This window comes from Cyanistes caeruleus, chromosome 5 (assembly GCF_971803275.1).
Source record: "Cyanistes caeruleus chromosome 5, bCyaCae1.hap1.1, whole genome shotgun sequence".
NCBI lineage: Eukaryota > Metazoa > Chordata > Aves > Passeriformes > Paridae > Cyanistes > Cyanistes caeruleus.
In genome coordinates, this window is record NC_141705.1 from 28,082,191 (window position 1) to 28,101,312 (window position 19,122).

Here is a 19,122-nt window from a genome sequence, read left to right on the forward strand (position 1 = left end):
AGAGAAATGTAAATAATCATCTCACAGAATCACAGATAAATAATCATGTCTTCTCATCAAACATCAAAGATCTCTCTTTTCCCTAAGAATTTTTGAATAGCAACTTTTTATTAAAAGTTATTATTAAATTGAGCATGTAAGTACCTCAAATGTATAAGCAGCAAAAAACAAGCTCATGTTCTAGTGATTTGGGACTGAAACCACTTCTTTCCTTCTGTTTTAACAGATGCAAAAAGAGGTTATCTTGTCACTCTTAAAATTAAGTATTCTAAGCTGTTCGTATTAAGCACGGTTTAAAATGTTCAAGTTCTTTTTGGTTCATCTTCAACAACGGCTGAAACAATTCAGCAGCTCAAGCCCTATTTTAAATATGAACAGAGATGCATAATATATTCCAGATGTTTTGAATGTTATCTAGGAACCCAAAGAAGCAGAGAAGAGAATCTTAAATTTTTCAGAATTGTCTAGGTATCATCATAATTTTGTGCCATGTGCAAGCTTTACTGCCCAGAAGTAACCTTGACAGGGAAATGGTGCAAAATTAGCAGGTGTCACAGTGAGCTTATTTTTTAAATTCAGGTACCTAAATAACTATCAAAATGTAGTCAAAGTTAATTTTAAAATTTGGCTATAGGCACTTCAGCTTTTCAGAAGCTGCCTCTATTTCTGGACACTGAAAAAGACCATCACCTCTCTTCCAAATCAGCAGTCATATCATTACTTTGGAAACCATGACCTAATGACTGCATGTCAGTATCAGTTAGGACCAAGTGAACTAGTTTATATTTCATTTTAATCAACACATGTCTTTGTCATGAACTCAGTCTGAAGAAAATTATCCTAGAAATAACTTGATTAATTGGTTATCACCATTCCCTTTTACTCTTGTTATAACCAGAAAAGGAAAGAAAGAACTTGATCATGTCTGATTTGATTTAAAAGTTATTTTTAGTCAGGGACTATGTCTTTTAGAATGTTTCTGATGTCCAATTCAGAATGAGACTACAATGTGGCCTGGGTAATATAAATGCTACCAAGTCACTGTGTAACTGATACCTAACTTTATACTCAGAAGCCACTTGATTAAAATTAATTATATGACACTAGCCAGAATATACTGAGTGCCATTTTACAGTCTGTTTGGTGGCGTTCTAAAATCTGAACATATTGTAATTACTTATAATGTAATACAAAATTTAATTGGCTGAAAGTAACAAATTTGTAGATCTCCTGCTCTATTTTCTGTTTTGACAACAAAGCACACAATTTCCACAATATTTTTGTTCAGAAGTCAGGTTTTTATAGTCTGTAAAGGTGGATAAATAAATTATAAAACTAGCTGGAGAGCAGCTCTATGGAAAAGGCCCTGGGGTGCTGGCAGACAGTGAGCTGCACATGAGCCAGCAGCATGCCCTGGCAGTAAAATGAGCTGGCAGCAGCCCGGGATGGATCAATAAAAGCATGGCCTGTAGGTGGAGGGAAGGGATTGTCCCTCTCTAGGCAGTGCTTGTGAGACCACATCTGCAAGGGTGAGTTCAGTTTCAGGATCCTCCCACTACAAGAAAGACATTGATCAAAGGGACGTGCAGGGGATGGCCACTAAGTGTGCCAGGGTCTGGATCACTTGGCCTGTGAGCTGGGGCTGCAGGACTTGTTCAGCCTGCAGAGATGGCTTTTGGGCTCGTGCCAGCAGCTCCCCAAGACTTCACAGTAGGGCAACAAGCAGGTGGAGCTGGGCTCCTCATATTGTGCATGTGAGGATGACAACAAAAGAGACAAAAGGCATAAGCTGAAACCAGAAAGGATCAGGTTGGACAACAGGAAAATGTCTCCTCTGTGGAGACAAGACAGCAGTGGAGGATGTAGCCTACAGAGGTTGCACGGGCTCTGTTCTTGGAAGTTTTCAAAACTGGCCTGGACAAAGACTTGAGCAGTCTTGTCTGAACTCAGGGCTGGCCTGCTTGAACAGAAAGTTGGAGAAAAAAAAAAGCTCCAAAGGTCTCCTTGAAGAGAGTTATTCTTTGTTTAACTGTATTTCACCAATAGGTAATGAAGTCTGTTACATGTTCTTACAATTTATCAGTCTGTGATGAAATAATATTAATATCAAATATCTTTAAAATAATTCAATGCTAATGCTTGGGTTTTTTTTTTATAATCACACAATTTCTGTGATAAAAACATCTTGCCTTAAATAGGAAAGCGTGTGTTGCCTTAGAAACAGATTGGTTTGAAAGATTTAGTGTGATGGCTTGGAGCAGTAAGCACTCAGCTGGTATTGTATAAAGTTTTATTCCTATCAGGGAACTATCTTGATTTGAACAAGGTAATTTTAGTACTTAAGAAAACACATTAAACTGGCAGAGAAATCAAAATTTGATTGCTCACCACAGGAATATAAGGCACTTGGGCACTGCTTATCTCCTCTCAAATTAAAAAATGACATTTGAATATTTATCAAAGAAATATTTAAAGTTGTTTCCACAATTAATGAAATCATCAAGGAGTCTAGAAAGATATTACAACTAAAAAAACCCTGAAGTGTATGATAAAGTATATGTATGTATAATACAACGTAAAAATAATGACCTATGCTTGTTATTAATCTGAAATAATTCAGTTAGGCCTCTTTATCTAAGCATTCAAAGATGTGAATAAATGAGGTTATATTAAAAATATGGACAAAATTAAACTCCTTTGAAGTTAACAGCAGCTTATTTTGATTTAAGAAACTCTTCCAAAAATGTAAAAGCAGGTCCATACTAATGGCCCATATTTTCTCCACAAAGCAGGTGGAGAAAGAAAATAGAAGCTGACTAAGGAATTATATGCACAACAGGTTCTGCTAGTTCCCAGATGCCACAGATGTATTTAGTCATTATAAAACTTTTTTAATGGAAATTATTTTAGCCTTCCATAAAACATCTGTTTTCCTGTCCAGGCTGGTACCTGAACTTTTGTGTCCTTCTCCAGTGGTACACAGCTTTCTTTTCACTGGCTCCCCTCAGAACACATTGACACTACCTGGCCCTACCACTCACTCTTCAAGACCAGCAAAGGGAATACACTAGAGTCAATCATGAGGAGTTCTAAGCATCATTCTGCTTCTAATGCATTTATCATGGTTTAAAAGGGATTTTTATATGAAAGCTGCAGTCCTAAGGCCTCCTGTTTCCTCCAAAACATAAATAAAATGGCAACAGCACCTTTGGCTTCACACAGTGCTATGCGGATTTTAAAGTTTGTGTGTTTATGTCCACATGCCTACAGTGAATATGGTGTGAATTTTAAAAGTGAAGTAATTTATTCAGAAGAACAACTACACTAGTGTGTGGTTAATAAGCCACTAAAAATCAAATACCAAAAATCCTGACATCAGCTATTTTATGGCATTTTAACAAAAATAAAGAAAACCAAACAACCAAAAATGATTAGGAATCTTAGCATGAGGGGTCAGCTTTCAGTATCTATTGGCATCACCATTTTTGCTAGTAATGAAATGAATAGCAGTGGATAAAAATATATCTATTAACATCTATTAGTGCTTGGCAGCCATCCATGCATTTTCTGGCAGAGCTTCTCTAACTGTTTTCCAGTATGACAGATTGTATGAGTGCTCACCTGACACTGTTATTTAGAAAACAAACACCAAGTTTTATAACTCTTGCAACACTGACAATAAAGAAGGATTACCTAACTAGAAATTAGTACTTCATACTAAGGTCTCAGAAAAACTCTAGTAAGACTTCTACTAAAATCAGATAAAACATTTGCTAAATGGAACAATTGATAATTCATTTTGCCTAGTTTATTCTACAATACTGGCTAGAGTTTTTGTAAGGCAGCCAGAAACTAGTAACTGTGCCAATTACCTTGTATTTCTCTCCAGTTTATGTGGAAATTGATATCTTGTAGCCAAATTGAATTTTTAAATGTTTGCTCTAGGCTCAAAACAACTTATATATATATGCATAAACCCTTAATGACTTTATGAAAACAGGGCATCCATATGTGCTGCTCATAGAAAGAATTGCTTTCTCTGGATCTAGAATATGTTTGTCAAATCTAGTGAAGACTGTATTTTTTTCCTCTTTGATAAGAGCTGTGGTTAAGTTAAATGGAATGAAAAGACCTCTACCTAATGAGCTGAGCAGTTGGGCTTTTATGTGCCTTGTTATATGACAGTGAACCTGTTGCACTGGATTTTCCAGGTCCTCCTGCTGTGAGTTCTCACAGGCAGCCTGACCCACCTTGTCATCACTCCATCACCTCCTGTTCTGCAGCTCATCTCACCATGGGGCTGAGCACCAAGTGTCCTCTGCTGCCTGACACTGACAATTAGAGCCTGTGAGAGGAAAAACCCTGCCATTAAGGTCTCTTAATCATCTCTTTGCCTTCCTTCTGAATCAAAAGACAACCAGGAAAATTAACACCCAAGGAGAATAGAACCTGTACTTTATTAAAGTGTCTTTGCCAGAAATCTAGATTAGATGCAGGGAAAAAAAAAGAGTTGTTCACTGCTAGGCCCATAATGTAATACTGACAAAACTGGGGAGCTTTCAAATGTATGCTGGCCAGAGATCCACTGATGCTGCTATTTTTTTACTGTGCTTCATGTTTTATCCTCTTGTTGGCTTGCTGATCATCAAAACACATTAGAAATGGGCTAGCAAATCTCCACTCCTACATATGAGTCTGACACTTTTATTTCTGCTGAAGTAGATCTTTCTAACCTACTAGTTAGAGAGAATACTGAAATTTACCCAAAGAGGCTATGCACTTTTCCCACAGTATATTTTTAAAGCACAAGGGAATATTTTGATAGAATAATAAAAACTCAAAAGCACATCCAATTGCTATTCTCACTTAAAAGAACTTTCTTTCCTTTTAGAGCAGCAAATATTCTAAATGTATGCTCAAGCAAAAAAATATTTATTATAATGCTGAACATCATGGACCAATGGTGTTAATATTTATTTAAAATTTGTTTAGGGCTAGACTAAACCTTCTGCCCTGTTTATTGATAGCACATAGTTCCATCACCTCAAGAGAAATAAGCTGTGCTAGTCTAACCAGATGTGGATATTTTCTCTACCTCTCCCACTGGCTCTGTCGTAGCAATGTTTCTAAGTCACATAGTTCACTATTCCCTACAAATATTTGAGGATAAATTGGGAAGCCACAAAGCAGGTACACAAAGAGACTTAAGCAATAATTCTAATATTGGCTTAAAGTCATTTCACCTTTGTTTTCGCAACACTGCTCCAGAAACAGAAGTTAGCCCTGAATTAGGAAGCTCACAGTGGATTCATTGTACTGAATATTGGTATCTGTGTCAGGAGCCATCCTGAGTCTACAGTTAATGGAGAGTTAACCAATACCATTCATGAAGTCTCAGATGTGATTCACATCAGTAAAACAGATGCTGATATTCAGCCATGTGAACCAAAGATTCAGATGATGATTATTTTTAGACTATAAATGGAGTCAACACTACAAACCCTGACACAGATGCCTCCATTATTGATAGGAGTGCTAAATTCTCCATCCTCCAAATTTCTTCATAGTTTTTGGACAGAATTTGAGAATATAAATCACAACAGTCATCAAGGTAAGTAAAGGCATACAAATATGTAATTTACTCAAAAGAAAAACAGATGAATCTGAAAAATAGTGTTCTGAATCTGGTTTTTTGGCTTGCATTCTCAATGTACATGCCAACATTACTAGTCCTGAGTCATCTCTTGGCTTGAGCCACCATTTTCTCTGACTGTGCATACTGCTTGATCTTAACTTCTACCTCAAAATAATATTTTGAAAGATTTTTTTCAACATTGCCAGAAATGTCAACAATATTGTGACTTCTTAAAAATGCATTACTCAGAAACAGCTGATGCCACAGTACATCATTTGCAATGCCCTAATTCACACAAGTGGAAGCAATCGTGTATATGTTTAGGCATGACCAATGTTCTGCTCAATATACTGATCATTTATAGATTTTTGCCACAGGCACTTTGCAATTGCATGTTTTACTGTGCTTTCCACTATTAAAAAAAAATAAATTTGTTATGCAACTCTTGACACATTAATTGACAAAAGCAACAATGTTTTCAGATGTTTGGCTTTACTCCAAATCTAAAAGTGGTACTTTTTTTATTTTTAATAAGTACTCCATCTTATGGAGTTTGTGTTCGATGTCAAAATTTACTGCATGTTGGAAAATACATAAAATTGAAAAAAATATTTAATTTCAAGGATTAAAAATCCTATAAACATAAACAGTAATGTGTGGACATCTAAACTGCTTAGGCAGCTTAGCCCATTTAAGGATCTAAATGTTTGATTCCCTACAGGAAAAACATTTGAAAATATCAAGGTGGAGTCTACAGAATAGCAAGTCTTGTTAAAACAGGGTTTTATTTCTGTATATATAAAATTTCTAAACCAGAAATATTGAGATAACAGCCTTTCTACTCTTTTGTATTTTTTATTCCAGTCCCAGATGGAATCAAACAGTAGTAAGTAGAAAAGAGGGACTTACAAGAGAATATTAGTTCAAATTCTCAAAATAAGAAAAGATGATTCACTAGGAATTTTGAATGCATTTCTATCTAATTGTAATACAATGCCATTCAGTCTCTTTAACTATGATGTTATTAGCTTTGCCAGCAATAAAATAAACAACTTCTTTTTGTTCTGTAATATTTTGTAATACACTTTAGTTTGGTTGTGATAATATAAACTAGAAAATTTTAGATTGTTGGTATTTCCAAATAAATATCAAAATTAGAATTTATTTTGTTCTCTTACAGCAGACAAGCAAATATATTATTTTGAAGGCTTTCACATCTTAGCTATGTCTTTGTCATTCATAGTTATAGGTAATATCATTCTTTTGAAGTGAAAGCAGCAATGATCAAACACAGGTGAGTTACCTTGCAAAGCATGGGATCTGACTGTCTAAATCAAAATCCAATTGTGCTTAACTAAAATAACACTCACTGCCCCTTGAACCAAGTTATTAGGCCTGATCTTAATAATCATTTCCCTCATGAATTCTTAATATTGCAAAATAAGCCATCATAACCTCAGGAACTCCTGAGCTGTAGAGTTAAAGCCAGGGTTGATTAAAAGGCAACCACATATTCATTCTCAGTCTAGCTTGTGCTCATGTGCACATGCATGTCAGCAAACCGACTTCATTGTGGCATGAACTTTCACTAAATATTTGTAATATTAAATATAATACTGTCCACAGGAAAACATTGCACAGAAGTCTGACCAAAAAGAAGAAAGAGGCTCATATGCATATACACAGGTTATAAAGTGTATGTCAGAAATACATTCATTTTATACCATTACCAACACTGACATGATAGGTAGTTTTGGCATCAAAGAAGTAAGCATAGATCTTTGAGTTTTATATGAAATTAGCTGAAAATCGTATGGCCAGTCATAATCAGTTTGCATGTTTTGGCATAGTTTAGAAGATGTGGCAAAATATGAACAATCTAAGAAAAAGAAACAACAAATTATGCTGCCTGTGAAATCTATGAAGAAAAATCTTTTAAATATGGGTCAGAGTTTTGGAATTATTTTTGAACTTCAACAGCTAAAGTAGCAACATCTTGAGCAGACAGCTCCCTAGCTTCTGCAGTACCAACTGTTACTGCGGATTTTCCCTGAAACATTTTTTACCCTATTCCTCTCCTTTAATAAGCAAAAGAAAAGAAACAATCTGAACCAGGGTAATGCAAGAAAACATCACCAATAAAAATCAGACATAAATCTCAATGCCAGGTAGCATTTGGATATTTTGAGATATTTTTCAATCTGTATTCAAAGTACAATAGCAAATTATCAATGAAAAGATGAGCAACCAACAGACATTCTTGAGAGTGATAGTGCTGATGGGGTGGGTGTTCCCTAGTGCTTATCACAAAAATATACCAATTTGACTGTTGTCTATAGCAGGCAATAGATTCCACATACAAACACCAAAGCACATATAGTGTTCAGGGGGCACACATAAGAGAAAAGAACAAAAAAGCAATTTTTCAATGCTCTAGAAGTACTTAGCCAAAACAAATGTTATTATCTCCAGTGAAATACTCCAGGTAACTGAAATTTCTTGCCATATTTAAAGATAGACAGTAAAGTTTACCCCAAGTCAAAAGTCAAATTCCACTGACTTGAGAAAACCCATTTGTATGCATGTTTGTTAATTGAGACATCTAATAAATCATAATACATGTTAACACTAAATAACAAGTTAGTAACTACAGGCGTACTGATGTGTAAGGAGCAGCTGCAATTCAATTTTGTAGGACAGTTTCAAACATCCTTATTAATATGACACAGAAAACTGGACTACTTTTTAGAAAGAGAAATTACCCTATTCAGGAAACAACACATAGCCTTTACACAGATATTGGTCAGGTCTGTAATCCTATACCTTTGAAAGCCCACAGTTGAATCCTGTCTTTTATCACTTAGTTAAGTAATACCGTATTCCAAAAACAAATACAACAAGGAAATGAGAAAATGAGTAAATATTTACTCACCAGCCTTCTCCTTCTCTGAAATAACTGGCATAGCCTGAAAGAAAAAGAAATACCACTATTAAAAAAGTTTAGGGACTATTTAGGGGATACCAGCAATATTAGGGAAACATTATGAAATCCTGCGGTAAACTCTGTGAGTGTCTAGAAGACCTGGAAAAAACTGAGGTCTCACCGTGTTAAGCACTCTGGAGAGAAAGAGTTCCCTTTGGGTGCCTTATTGTGAAACTAATTACCATTAGAAAGAGCAAGGAGAGAAGGGAGGAGATGGAGTTAATAAGATATCCTATGATTACATTTTGAAATCATTCTTGAACACATGATCACAAAATTCCACTGGGAAATTGCTTAATAATTTTGAGGGAGGAAGACAAAATCTGTGTGGTTTAGGATTAGACTAAAAAGCCAAATCTTTCTTCTGTAGGCTCAAATATGTGCTGTTCTATAATACACCAGTTTCTTACTTTTTATATAAATTTTTAGAGACAAGTAATAGAATTGTTTTCTTACTGGCTGTAATTGTTTCTGGACCAGGAAAATTGTCCAAGACTTCCTTTTTTGAAATTGATGCAATTTTTTTCTTCATAAAATGCTTTTCTTTCAGACTAATATAGTTCAGACTAAATACACTTTCTGAGTGCGTTTTCCCTAAAAAATGAGGTTATAGATTATAAAGTGAAATTTATATGTGAAATATATAAAAAGAATTTTAAAATGTGCACTTAGGATACAGGCAAGAAAGGCTGGATGAGAAATTGGATTGGGTATGCAATGCAAGCACATGCATGAACTGCCACATGAATTAAGGTATCAATGTTAACTCCTTTTATCTTGTGTTAGTCTAGCCTTTATTCAGCAGATTTTCCTGCTACAGATTCAAAGAAAAAGGAAAAGGGGGATGGACAGAAACAAAACAAGCAGCTTCAGACTTGCTATTGAATTTCTCAAAAAAGAGTTTGAAAATTTAACTTAATTTGATTTGTCCTGTTGTATACAATAGTGTTTCATAGAATTTTCTGGATAAAATTTCAACAAAATTTCAGCTAGAACATACCTTAGGTGATATATATGAATATATGTCTTCTGTGACTCTTTCTGTTTCACCTGCACTCTGTTTGGCTAAATGTGTATTTTTGACTTTGACATTCAAAAATATTATATAATTGGACTAATATTATTCAAGCCAACAATAACCTCTTGCTGGAAAAGTATTTTCCTTGCATTTAAGAAACCTATATTTGTTCAGAAGAGGGACCAGTAATGCAAGAAAGTCTGAGGAAACATAGACTGAGGAAAATTAACATGCCAAAGAAACAATAAAATCACAGAGCGAATCAAGGTCTTAGTTTCAAAGAAAGAAAAAGTATATCATCTATGAATTTTTATAAAAGTTGATTAATTTTGAAAATGAGTATGTATTTTTCTTCTCTTTCCCAGACTTAAGTGGTTGCACTGGCTAAGATAAGTAAGAAAATAAGAATGAAAAACTCAGATTCAGTATTCACATTAATCCAAGAAAGAAATTTGTAAAGACAGAACTTTGTATAGAGGAGAAGGTGAGGAACAAGTGAACAAATAGGAAAGAAAAGCCCTTAATGACATAAGAAAGAAAGAGAGAACATAAGTGTGAATCAAATGGGAGTGTCAGGGCAAAAAAAGAAAAGATGGGAACAGGCTGACATCACACTTTAATGTTTTGTTAGCTAGAAAAGGTATGATGGCTTCCTTGAAGAAAAGCTTAGAGAAGAGCATTGGCATGGATGAAGATGTGGCAACCAAGAGTGTCTGCACTGAAATCATAAGCTATGTCATGGAAAAGAGATAACAGTTTGACGGGGACGGCCTCCAGAAGGTCTAAAATGCAAAGCCAAGATGAACAGCCCAGGGTAAGCAGTTACAGGACTTCATGGGAACATGATAATGACAAGCAGAGGTGATCATTTTCTGCTGGCTTTATGATAGACTTGAACAGACTTTGGTCATGTTTATAATTGCACTGCGAGTCATTGGCATTGCCTTTAGCCTGAATGAACTCTTCCTAAAAAGAAGGAAGATCATCATTATTCACATCAACATGTAGATTTTTGTTCATGTTGGGGAATCAGATTTAGATATTGTTAATAACGTCATTGGTCACATCCATTTATCCTGGAAGTATAGAGTATTCGTAATTGATGATCATTAAACATGTTGATGTAGAATGAAATATGCATTTTAGTGAATTTGTTAAATGGCATTCTTAAAGGTTACTAGGGTTTAGTGGGTTTAACCCAGGTAAAAAGCTGTTGCAGGAAACACATAAAATCACCAAGCCTCAGGGCAGATAAAATTTCTACTTCTGTTTAGTAGGATGAAGAAGCACTATAAGTTCCAGAAAACTGAAAGATAGAGTGAGATAGATTGCTTTCTAATATCTGTTTTCTAGAGTGCAGTGCTTCTGAATTAAGATGTTAAGTGAGCTAAAAGTTTCATCAGAATATTTTTTTGCTGCTCAAATGCTGAAAGAAAGAAGCCTAAATGGACATAGCATCTCTTGAAAATTTAAAATAAAGTAAACCACAAGTAAATCTTGTTGAACAAGATCTCAGACAGTCCTCCTATTGTTTAGTTTTTTGTTAATACAGCTACACATGCTGCTTACATGTTGCCCAGTGGGAAAACATGATTGTTACTTATGAGAAATGCTCTCATCTTCAGTTCAGTTTTGAATTCACTGGAGACCTTTCAATGAGTTCCATATGTTCCAAATGAATTGCATTCCCAGGAAGTGATTTAACATTTCTGGCAATAGAGCAATTAAACCAGATTTTCCTTCTTGACCAGATGGGTTCACTGTAACTTCACATTATTTCTCACTCTCCTCACAGAACTGAAGAACTGGACTAACAATTTCTGTATGATCAGATTACATGTATTTTAGAAAAAAGCAGACACATAGCCTTCAAAGATTTCAACAAATATCTCCCAAAGTCAAGCTCCTCTCTGTTTCTAATAGTATGTGCTCCTTAGCAGCACCAAGGAAAGAAAGGGAAACAAAAAAGGAAAAGGAGGAAAAAACTAGACCACTGCTGAAATATATTCAGTTTTTTCTTTCAAATTAGAGGATGGGATTTTTAATGATGAAAATCTTATTTGAAATGTTCTGTGAAATTTTTGTGTGCAACCTTGCTGTATTGCAACTATGTAAAAATAAATTGCATGTGCAAATATAACTGTCAAGTGTATGTAAAATGCTACAGAATTACAGAATCATGGAATAGTTTGGGCTAGCAGGGACATATAGAGGTCACCCCTCTGCAATGAGCAAGGACATCTTGAGCTAGATCAGGTTGCTCAGAGCACAGTCCAACCTGATCTTGAATGTTTCCAGGGAGGGGGCATCTACCACCTCTCTAGGCAACCTGCTCCAGTATTTCACCATCCTCATAGCAAAAAAAATCTTCACTATATCTAATTTAAGCCAACCCTCTTTTCAATACCATTGCCCTGCCAAAAAGTGTCCCCTCATCTTTCTTATAAGACCCCTTTAGGTACTTTAGGCCACAATGAGGCCTTCTCTTCTCCATGCTGAACAATCCCAGCCTTTCCTCAACCTTTCCTCTCAGGAGAGGTACTCCAGCCCTCTCACCGTCATCATGGCCCTAGTCTGGGCTCCAGCATGTCCATGTGCTTCCTGTGCTGGGGACCACAGAGCTGGACACAGTGCTCCAGGTGGGGTCTCACCAGAGCAGAAGGGAAGAATGCCTTTCTTCACCCTGCTGTCCACGCTGCTTTGGATGCAGCCCAGGATATGGTTGGCTCATGTCCAGCCTCTCATCCTCCAGCATCCCTAAGCCCTTCTCAGCAGGACTGCTCTTGATCTGTCCATTCCCCAGCCCATGTTCATGAGCCCCGTGAGTTTCCTAGAGACCCAGTCATCAAACTTGCCCAGGTCCCTCTGGATGGGATCCTGTCCCTTCCAGCAAGAAAAAAATTGTGAAAATTGTAAATCAAAACATAAAATAAAAATTTTGCACAAACTAAAAGTTTTGTTTGACAAAACTATTTTTTGCCAAGTTCTGAAGAATATTTTAGCAGGAAAGCATATTAAATATGAAAAAGAAGCCCACAATTTCATACAGAAACCATTCATTTTTGCCATCGGCAGTTCTTTGCTGTGAAGTCAGGCAAGAAAGAACCCCTCCCCACACTCCAAATTAGATTCCTTCCATTACAGTGTCAGCATTCACATATTTAATCTCTGATCTTGGATAAAAAAATAGATCCATAGCTTTCTAGATTAGAAGCAGTGTAGTCCATAAATATGTGCAGTGTCTTGGTGCTGAAAGCAAGATGCATCACCTGCAAAGAAGACAGATCATGTTTGGGGGCAATGGTCAAGGTATGCTGGGCTGCAAGACTGCCATTGTAAAAAATTGAGGCATACCCTGTCTGACCTGAACATGCCTTGGTTCTCCCTTAAGTGCAGGCAAAGCTAGATTATTTGTATACTGACTCCAAACCTGCAGAGAAAGCCACTATGAATAAAATTAAACTAGCTTTTGTTTTGGTTTCTTGCACTCACATAACATAAACAGCTCAGTCATGAATGACTGGTTTGCAAAGGGTTGCAGTAGATGGCAAATATTTGTATAAAATGGCAAATTATTGCAGAAGAGCATGTATCATACTGTTTCTGAAATAACTATCAAATTATATTTATTGGTTTAGTATCTCATAAACATATTGGAATGTGTCTATATTCCAATATTAAAAATATTACAAAAACTGTATAATATCTCTATTCAAAAGTTAACAAATCTGCATTTTTATATTTTTTTTTATTACGGGAGATAAAGTGCATTTGGCATTATGCAAATCACATTTATTTACTGCCATCCAACCGACAATGAATATTCTACAAACTCCTTCCATTGTAGAGATCTGTCAGCTATTCAGCTTCTTTCAGGTATTTGAATAGAAATGTTGGGAAATTTCCTTGCTAGTGATTCAATACATATTAATTTGTATGCATTTCTCTATCATTTTTCATGAGGAGATAATATCTTTTACTGTCCAGGATGAAGAGAAAACTCTAGGACAAAGATTAACATATGGGGATTTTACTAGACTAAACTATATTACATAAACTATACTAGACTTTACTAGAAAATCCAGTCTCCACAGGTGACACACAATTGTTGACATCAAGATGTTATAAATACCTTACCCTATTTTTGGAATCACTTTTGTTTTATTCACTTCTTATTCCTGCAATTAAAGATTGTGGTCTAAATTCTCACCTTAGTGGATGCTTCTGTTATGAAAAATAGAGATAGTAAAAACTGTGGTTTTCACTGAAATAATTTGCTTAAAGACCAACTCCATTTCCTAATCTATAAAACTAGAAGCTTTATATTTCAGTAGAAGCTGAAAAGACATCAACCTCCAAGGACTGCAAACATAGAAAATGTTATATTTGTGCTTTAGAGAGGATCTTTAATTTTAACACCAGAAACAACTATGTCAATTGAAATATAACTCTGTTGTCTTCTTTCTACTCAACTGATCAAAACAGAAATATAAAATCCTCTAAAAATGGATGATGCACTGAGATTTTAACATGAAAGAAAGGAGGTAATATCAGCACAATGTACAAATACCAAGGAAGGATAGTGAACCAAATATTTACTATTATTTACTATTTATTAAGTCCACATACTCAAATGGAATAGAGAACTATATTCCAGTAAAAAAAAAGTATTTGTACCTGAAAACTAAGGTAAAAAAATGCTCAGACAGAGAGCAGATTTTAAGAATTTTTTAGTTTATCATTAAACAGAGTATGTTATCTGGAGTCCTTAAATAGACTTTTATTTTTATTTTATTTAGAAGGTATGCACCAATTCTCTTAATTTGTATAAGTAGTAATTAAAAATTAACTTGGCTGTTTTAAAAAAGAAAAAAAAAAAACCATGATTATTCAGATGGTTTGGAATTGGGAAATACTGCAGTCCATAAACAGAATTTTCCTCAGTAACACATCCCCATTACACCAAAATAATTAATAAGTATCTTTACTGGTAAATTCTGATCTTTTGAAATCAAAGCCCTTCATGCTAGTGAATCAGATTAAGAGAGTAAACACATAGAAAACCCTTTCAAAAATTCTAATTAATTTAAAGTGGCATAATATTTTAGTATTTGTATTGAACAGAAATCGTAGCAATAACATAGACATAAACCCAATAATGATTTTAGTTTGTCTTCCAGACTTCTTTACAAAACATTTTATTAAACTTGCAGTTTTTAAACTACATTTCATTTCCCCATGATTTTTTTCCCCATCTGGATTAGGAAACAGAAAAAATAAAACCAATTAACTTTTGGGACAGACTAGCTTTAGAAGGGAATTTAGCAAGTTCTTTCTTTGTGGTCTTTAATTTTACTGAAAAGTAGAGTGGAAGGCAATTAAAATCCACCCAACAATAAATATAATAAATTATCTCACTTTTAAAAAGAAATTAATGTCACATACAGATGTGTCTGGCTAAGGTTGTGACAACACTATGAATTTAATTCTAGTGGAAGTACAAAGCTGTATGCTTGCCTGCATGTGTTCTCCTCCTGTCTGTCGCAGTCCTCTCTACACTTTTTTTTCTGACTAGATATTTCTGTTTGCTTGAGCCTCTTTATGGCACTCAGGTCATGCACAGAGACCTCTTCTAGCTAGTGCTGGATGGTTGGCAGCTCTCCTTCCATGGGCCAGTTGCCAAGAGCCTTCATTTGGGGTGGTCTGATTGTTTCCTCTGTCTTCGCCATTCAGCTGGCAGAGTGTGACTTTTGTTGGAATGGAAGCACAAAACGAAGATGAAGGATAACTGTCTTGTGCTCTGTCTGGTGTTATCATACACTTCCCATAGGTCAGGGTAAGCTCCCAATGCTCTGAAGTCTCTCAGGACCACATGAAGCTAGTTCATATGAAAAATAAGAAAAAAACCTGTCTGCAGCTTGTCCAGATCATTGAGTAGAGTTTGGCCATAATAAAGAATTAATTTCTTTCTTTATAAGGATAAAGACTTCACAGCAGCATCTGGGGGTTCCTAAATACCCCAAGAGTTGCTGTCACACATTTTGTGAGAAACAATTTTTTTCTTTTTTCAAATAAGCAATTGCTGGACCTCAGCTTCTTTATAGATAAGGACTCGAAATAAAAGCAAAGGTTTAACTTATGTTCATATTTCCCAGGAGTTAATAAGGAAATAAGGAATTTGATTTCCACTTAAGCTGCCTTCTACTTTCTGGAGTGCATATACAATACTTGAAAATGGGGTCAGTCAAATTTTAGTTCAATGAGCATTTATATAGCTTTTGGTAATAACAAAAATCTGTGCTTCCTTCCATTCTCCCAAACATATGTATTTTTTCCCTAAAAAAAACATAACTTGACTGTTAACACCAAAGCTGAGATGTGACACACTGTCTAGAACTGGAGCAGCCCCAAGAGTGCTCATGGTTTTCATCAATCACCAGTTGTTCTACTAAGATTCATTTACACAGAGAGGTTTTTCCCAAGCTCACAAGTAATTTTTTTGGCTAATATTTATCTTATAAAACCTTTTACGATAACAAACATATCAATAAACCCTGCAACACTGGCAAAACTGAACTATTTGGGAACCAGAAGGCACGCAGCTCTATAAGGCAACAGTAAAAGATAATTAGAATCTCATGTTTTGCATTAGTTTCAGCATCATGTAATGTCTACAAATGTGATTTTGCCTTAAAATCTTGGAGTCTGAGGAATACTTCTATGTGGCTGACAGGAATCCCTGGTGATTTCAGTTTTTACTCGTCCCCTTATATATAATACTTACAACCTTGGAACATGTTTCATGCAAACAAAAACTCATAGTACCATCTGATGATAGAAACTAAGATCTTACATGGTAAGTCCAAGTTACAAATCAGCTGTGAGTACCTACTTGCAGAATAAAATGGAATTTAAACCCAGCAAAATTCTGCCATTCCTGTCTTTCCTTAGCCACCTTAAAGAAAACGAGTCCTTTGCCTTCCATTCTGAGAAAAGCAAGTCACTCTTACTAATTTTGAAGGGCACAGGTATGAAAATGAGGAAGATCACCTGTTGGCTTCTACAGCCAGAATCTATCATAACACCAATGTTGTAGCTTCATGAGCTAATTGAAAAAAGCTTAGCTGTAGAAATCATCAGCATGTAAGTAAGTAATCTGATTCTAATGATCTTTCTGATACTCTGCCCAAGTCCAGTGGTTGATTGCTATCTATATTTTTTTATTCCACTAATGTTTTTCCCCTGGATTCAGATATCACTGAGGTGAGAGGCCATGACTCTGCAATGGTTTCTGGAGCAACAAAGGATTGATATTTATGCTGGTCAAAGAGACCTCACTGTGTTCAGCTTTATGTTCTGCAAAAGAAAGTCAGTTGTAGAATATTGCAGCGCCTGACACCTACTGGGAGAGCAGCAGCTATTGAGATTTACTAAGATTGATCCTGTGTCAGTTTGCACTCTTGAATCTCTGCAGATAATCCCAGCTGCAGAGCATCTTCCCATTTTTATCTACAGGCAGGCTATTACAACTGTTTGGAGTTCTCTAACTAAATAAATAAAAAAGCAAACCCCAAGAAGCTAGTTTTTAAAACATGGTATGTATGTTTTGGAATGAATATTGATGCTTACAGTCTCATGGGTATTCAGTCACTGTGATATTACTTTTGTTAGACCAGCTGGGAAAGGATCTAAAGCAGATCCTCCAGGAGCCTCTTGATCTTGAGCTTTATTTCAGGAATAAAAGAATAAATTAGTACAAAAGTTACATTTCTTCTATGGTGATGAAACCTTTGCAGAGCCTCACAGTTCTTTGCTTAGAAAGCTGCACAGTCACAAAAAAGTGATGCTAGTCATAGGATGGTAGAAACAGAAGAGGAGGGACATGCCTGACAGAAACAGTGATGGGTTTGGGAGCATCGGGGGGTGTTTCATTAAGGAAAAAAAGTACATCTAACTTTACATGGTAGCAGGGCTGAGCAAAAGAGTGTAAGTGTCAAACTGATGCATTTCAGTAAGTTATCACCAACTCTGATAAATGTGATAATTATCATATTTCTTTTTGATTTACTAAAAGATAGAGAAATATAGATGAACCATCCTATTTTCTTTTACAGTGAGAATAAAAATGACAAGCACTAGAAGCTCACAAGATGACAGTGGTTTTATCATGGGCAGGAGGTGGAGGTAAAAAGGAGGGGAATAAAAATTAAAATTTGCTAGCTGGATCTCATTTGCTTATTTGTCCATATTCATGGAATCTCAGCTTGTTCATGCACATGTAACAAGCATGAGATTAAATATAACTAAATATAACTAGACACCAATATTGTGACCTTACTAAGTCAGTGTATTTCTAGGTCATGCAAGAGAAAAAGAGATTAAATGAAACGAGTTCTTTTGCTGGTTGCATACCTAGTCTGTTAACATTTAAACATTTGTTAAGGTTTGGGGTGACAGAGTTAGTAAATCAAAACCATAGCTTTTGGGTGAAAAGTAGAAAGGTGGCATTTTAGTTAGTTCAAGAATTTCTTTTTCTTTCAATATAGTTAAGTTCCAGAAATATTGAAAAGATATTGCTTGTATGAAAACAGCCCAAAGACAAGAAAAAAAGAAACAAAATCAAATAACAAGTAAACAGGACAACTTTCTTTTTCTGAAAAGAAATGGGAGCTTTGACTCCAAAAACGGCCTGTGGAAAGGATGCAAAGTAGTTTTTTAATCCATATATAAAAATGAAAGCTCTAAAAAATACCCCAAACCCTTGAAAAACCTCTTTGAAAAACAAAAGATTCATCAGCACAGCGGTTGTATGCTAAAAACCTAAATCCCTTTCCATTCTTTGATAAGAAAATCCAATTATAGCCATTTCTATTTTAATATTTATACTCTGGTCAAACTGAGTATCAAATTTCCCCTGCTCAAAGCCCCCAATACCTTTTTTTTCTGGTACAGTTAAAAAGTCAGAGAAATATATGTTTTTGTCTGCCATATAATTTCTTCAGCTGGAAGAAGCTGGAAGCTTACTACGGTAAGATTCACTAGTCCAGCTCTGTGATATTATCAATCCTTATTACATGTCTTCAGCGTCTTTTAACACCTTGTTTAACTGAGTAAAGCCTAAACTAAAATTTCCTAGTACATACCTACATGGAAAGACACCAGCACAGACAACACACACGTTACATGTCTTCCATCTCTGCAACAATTCCATTTTATTCTCAGGTACTATCTGCCAAGCTGGGGTCTCTGATGCCATAAAAACACAGAAACCTAGAGAAATACACCTGTGAAATGATGTTGCTGACATATTTTAAAAACCTGGGAGGAAGGAGGAGTTTTGCAACTGACTGCAGGGGATTCTGGGTTTCATTCAACACCAGCTATATGTGCTGCAGGTTAAAGTTAGGAGGAGCTTACTGCGTGGGTAAGATGGCAGAGTAGCTATTCCTTTTCTAAGAGCAAGACAACTGCAGCCATGGTCTGTTA

The 19,122-nt window shown here is 35.6% G+C and overlaps 1 protein-coding gene across 5 annotated transcripts in view; it reads right to left on the bottom strand.

Annotated features, from left to right (window-relative positions):
* Positions 1-19,122, bottom strand: part of DLC1 (DLC1 Rho GTPase activating protein) — a 212,089-nt gene that overhangs the window by 118,754 nt on the left and 74,213 nt on the right. For 4 of the 5 annotated variants that reach the window (XM_086888499.1, XM_086888497.1, XM_023925165.2 and 1 more), the window contains one exon: positions 8,568-8,601. In XM_086888499.1, the coding sequence (XP_086744625.1) occupies positions 8,568-8,601 (34 nt within the window). Of the gene's footprint in view, positions 1-8,567; positions 8,602-8,739; positions 8,771-19,122 lie in introns of those variants that run through there. The other variant, XM_086888500.1, reaches the window with a different exon arrangement.